Here is a 4,552-nt window from a genome sequence, read left to right as displayed (position 1 = left end):
CGGGGCGCGGGGCGTGGGGCGGGCCGTCCCGCCGGGCCTCCGCACCGGGCTGTCATCACGCTCGCACGATGCGGGGACCCAGCGGGAGACTCCCCACCCCGCACCCCGGGAGCGGGGCCCGCCCAGCTCCGCCGCCCCGTCCCGCGCCCGCGGCGGTTTCGGCCGAGGGGGGCCGCGCGCAGCGGGACTGACAGTTACTCAGCCCAGCGAAACCCGCGAGTCCGCACCTGCCCCGTTACGGCCACGCCCCGTCACCGCCCGCCCCGCCCACTACGGCTTAGCACCGCCCCCTTTACGGCTGTGACCACGCCCTCAAGCGGAAAGGCCCCGCCCCGGACCGCCATATCAAGACTCAGACCACGCCCCACGACGGTCCCGCCCCGCCCACTACGGCATCGCACCGCCCATCTAGGGTTGTAGCCACGCCCCCGCGCTTCGAGGCCCCGCCCCCAGACCGTGTTGTCAAGATTCAGTCCACGCCCCTGATCACGCCCATTCTGTCATCGCAAGCTCCTTCAGGGCTCTAGCCGCGCCCCGTTTTGAGGCGGCCTATGACGGCCTCGCACCGCCCCTGTAGCCCCGCCCTCGCGTGCCAAGGCCCCGCCCCGAGACCGCCTGTCAAGATCCAGGCCACGCCCATTACCGCCTCGCACAGCGTCTTTAGGACTGTAGCCCCGCCCCGATCTCCATGTCAATATCTAGGGCCCGCCCCCGAGGGCCCGCCCACCCGGAAGAAGCCGCTGGTCCGGCCCCGCCCACCCGGAAGAGCCCGCGGCGGCTGAGTCAGGCGCTGTTGACAACCCGCGCGGGCCCGTTAGCGCGGGGGCCGGGGCGGCGCTGTGGTTTCGGTGGCGGCCGCGGGCGGGGACTAATGAGCTCTCGGCACGCACCCTGCGCCCCCCGGAGGCCCGCCCGGGCGTCGTCAGCCCCGAAACCTCCTCGCAGTTTCCCCCGGAGCGGGGTCCCCGCGGGCGCGGGCGCCGGCACGCTTTCGCCCCCTGGCGGCGGGTTTTTGCACCGCGCCCGCGCGCGGCGGCTCTGCGGGTTGCTGCGGGCCCGGTATGGGGCCTCCGAGCCGCGAGGCCTGGGCCCAGCGCCTGGCCGCCTTCCGCGCCAGCCCGTCCGCCTTCCTGGCGGGCCCCGACGGCGAGGACCTGGGCCGGGACCTGCTGAGCGCCCTGAGGAGTGACAAGCTGGGCGAGCCCGCCAAGGTAAGCCCCGCGCCCTCCTGTCCCCGCCTGCGCCCCTGCGCCCCCGCACGAGTGACACCAGGCACGCGCCCCCGCAGGCGTCCCTGCTGGCCCTGAGCCTGGAGTTCCCCGCCGAGCTGTGGCCCGACGCCCCTGCGGCAGAGGCGGCCGCCACCCGCCTGCTGGACACCCTCGTCCTCCTGCCCCCGCGGCCCTGCCCGCTGCGGCGGCCCCTGCTGCTGGCGATCACCACCGTCCTGGTGGCCGGAGGCGCGCTGGGCCCCACCTCGGGCGCCTCGGGCCGGCTCCTGCCGCTGCTGCTGGGCCTGGCCGCCGGCCGGGAGCTGGGCCGAGGCTTGGGCCCCTCCTCGGAGCAGCGTCTCTTGCAGGCCACGGCGTGCGAGTGCCTGCGGGAGCTGGAGACTTGCTGGCCCGGGCTGCTGGGTGGCCACCTGGGGTCCCTGCGGTGCCTCGAGGGCCCCGTGCAGCCCATCAGCCTGCTGCTGGCTCTCGCGCTGCGCAATGCTTTGACCATCCAAGCTAAGGCTGGGCTGCAGGGCCTACTCGTGGCAGCGGATCTTCCCACCCAGGGCGGCCCCTGGGACTGGACCTTGGCAGAGGCAGGGGGTGGCCGTCTGCTGCCCCAAGCCCCCAGCTGGCCATCCGCAGAGGCTGGGGAGTGTGGCCTGGCAGCACTGGCGCCCAGCCCGGAGGAGGCCCGGGAGCTGCGGGCTGCTGTCACCCAGCTCCTAGACACCTCCTATCTGCTGACCCCTGCTGCCCAGGCCCAGCTCCTGTGGCTGCTGGCCTGGGCCCTGCGGGGCCACCGAGGCCAGCCGCCGGCGCTCTTCAAGCCACAGTTAGTCCGGCTGCTGGGCACGGCTCAGCTGGTGCTGTTGCACGCAGTGCTGGCCCTGAAGGCGGCCTTCGGCGAGGCCCTGTTCACCACCCAGGACGAGGCCTTGCTGCTTCGCCGGCTCACCCTGGCCACCCAGCACCCGGCCCTGCCCTTGCCCACCTGCCTTTTCTACCTGCACTGTCTCCTGAACTTCCCCGAGAATTGCCCACTAGGCACAGCCACCGAGGAGGCCCTCCCGGTGCTGCTGGGCCTCCCACAATGCCGGGGCCTCCTGCCCAGCATCCTGCATGAGCCCCCGGCCCTCCTGGCCCGCCTGCAGCTGCTTTCCCTGCTCTGCATCGAAGACGAGGACAGGGAGGAGAGCAGGGCCAGCAGCAGCCTCCAGCGCTACCTGGAAGGGTTGCTGGCCAGCCTGCAGCAGCGAGCAGCCCTGGATGGGGCACCCCGGGCCTCAGCCACCCTGTGTTTCCAGGCCACCTACCTGGTAGTTCAGTGCCTGGCTGGGAAACCTGCATTTTTGCCAGAGCTGACTCTGGGGCTGGCCCGGCTGTACCGAGCCCGACCCGCACTGGCACCCCACTTCGTGGACTTCTTGGATAGGGTGGGCCCAGAGCTGAGGAAGCCACTGAGTCGGGCATTAAGGCAGGAGGTGGTGACCGGGCCAGGCGGGCATGAAGCCCTTGGTTGGCATCTGCAGATGTTAGCCAAGGTGGCAGAAGGCGATGACCTGCGTGCCACACTTAAGTTCCTGTGGGCAGCTGTGGGCAACTGCAAGGACTGGGGGCTGCAGCAGGCTTTGTTGAGTGTCTGCCGTACCCTCCTGCGCACCGGGGCTGGTGGGGGTGGCCTGGCCGACCTGCTCCAGACGCTGGCTGGGCAACTGCAGGACCCGGATGGCCGCGACCATGCCCGCCTCTACTACATTCTCCTGGCCCACCTGGCCGGGCCTAAGCTGGAGGTGGCGCTGGCCCCGTCGCTGGCCGCCCCAGCACTGGCCTCTTCCCTAGTGGCTGAGAACCAGGGCTTTGTGGCGGCCCTGATGGTGCAGGAGGCAGAGCCCCCCATTCGGTTGAGCCTGGGGCCCCACACGGTGGTTGGACCCCTCCCTGTGCTACAGCTACAAGTGGAGGTGCTGGAGCCTGTGTTCTCGGTGGAACTGCGCTTCCAAGCAGAAGGACAGATCTACGGACCCCTGAAAGCTATCCATGTTCCCTGCCTGCAACCTGACTGCCCGGGCCCCCTCCTGCAGCTGCCCCTGCAGCCCAGATACCCGGCACCCGCCCTGCTGGCTGGGCAAGCCCTTTACACCACGCCCGCAGGTCGCACCTGCCATGCGTGCTTGCCCCCCCTGCCCGTGCCCTTCGCCCAACTCTTCCTGCCCTTTCCTCTGCCCGAGGATGACACCAGGCCCGGCTTCTTCGAGGAGCTCTGGGACTCTTGCCTGCCGCAGGGGGCTGAGAGTCGCCTCTGGTGCCCACTTGGGCCCCTGGGGCTGGAGGCCTTGGTGTCCCGTCACCTGGAGCCCTTTGTGGTGGCGTCTCAGCCCCCCTCCAGCTACAGGGTGGCCATCCGTCTACCCCCCACCTCGAGGCTCTTGCTGCGGCTAGAGGGGGCACAGGAAGGTGGGGTGCCTGTGGCTCTGCGCACAGATGACTGGGCAGTGCTGCCCCTGGCAGGGGACTTCATCCGGGGACTGTCCTCAGCGGGCTGAGCCCAGGTACCTGGCCCAACAGGGCTGCTGTGAGGGAGAGTGCTCGGTGGCCACTTCTTTTTGAAGGGGGCCATAACTGGCAATAAGGAGGGTGTCGTATGCTCTGCTGAGCGGTTTCTCCAGCCCCTCTGTGGATCTTTTGTTTGCTTTATTGGGAGGAGCACATCTAGCAGTGCTCAGGGATCACTCCTGGTGGGTCTAGGCCATATGTGGTCCTGGGACCAAACTGGAGTCAACATGTAAATGCCTTAAACCATGTCAACCTCTTTGGCCTCTTTTAAAAATAAATAAATTAAAAGCCTATGCTTCGGAGTCCTTTGGTGGAGGCAGACATAGAAGGGAGTCAGAGACTTGGGCCGAGAGTCCCCCAGACTTGTAGATTCCTTCTTTCCCTCTGTGCTGAGGTCTCCAGAGTGCAGGCCTGGAGGCTGCAGAAAGACCCTCTGCTGCCCGAGATATCGCAAGGTGCCATAAGAGTCTGCACATGCTTTGGGTGCCTTCCTGGGGCCGAGGTGCCAGCGGGGGGCTGTCTATGTGTGGGACAAAGGTGCTCTGACTTCCAGGCTGATACTGAGCTGGTTCCCAGGAGTCCTGATCTCTGGACTGAGGAATTGATGGATCAAGGAATTTCGCCAGGTCTGGAGAACTGCCTCCCTAGAAAGAAGGACAGCGGGCCAGATTGATAGCACAGCGGTAGGGCATTTGCTCTGTATACAGCCAAACTGGGTTCAATTCCCGGCATCCCATATGGTCCCCCGAGTCTGCCGGGAGTGATTCCTGACAGTGTTGCCT

The 4,552-nt window shown here is 68.0% G+C and overlaps 1 protein-coding gene across 1 annotated transcript; it reads left to right on the top strand.

Annotated features, from left to right (window-relative positions):
* Positions 1-976: 976 nt before the first annotated feature.
* AP5B1 (adaptor related protein complex 5 subunit beta 1) lies at positions 977-3,760 on the top strand. The gene is made up of 2 exons (XM_049780156.1): positions 977-1,211; positions 1,289-3,760. Exons 1-2 carry the CDS (start codon positions 1,062-1,064, stop codon positions 3,758-3,760), a joined length of 2,622 nt encoding a protein of 873 aa, XP_049636113.1. The 5' UTR covers positions 977-1,061.
* Positions 3,761-4,552: the final 792 nt, after the last annotated feature.

The sequence above is a fragment of the Suncus etruscus genome, chromosome 9, assembly GCF_024139225.1.
Source record: "Suncus etruscus isolate mSunEtr1 chromosome 9, mSunEtr1.pri.cur, whole genome shotgun sequence".
Taxonomy (NCBI): domain Eukaryota; kingdom Metazoa; phylum Chordata; class Mammalia; order Eulipotyphla; family Soricidae; genus Suncus; species Suncus etruscus.
This window is presented reverse-complemented; position numbering and strand designations above follow the sequence as displayed.

What these genes read in the sequence shown, in the direction of transcription:
- AP5B1 (XM_049780156.1), top strand. Translation starts at nt 1,062, where the DNA reads ATGGGGCCTCCGAGCCGCGAGGCCTGGGCCCAGCGCCTGGCCGCCTTC. An exon ending in AGCTGGGCGAGCCCGCCAAG is followed by an intron (nt 1,212 to 1,288) that starts GTAAGCCCCGCG and finishes GCGCCCCCGCAG; the next exon opens with GCGTCCCTGCTGGCCCTGAG.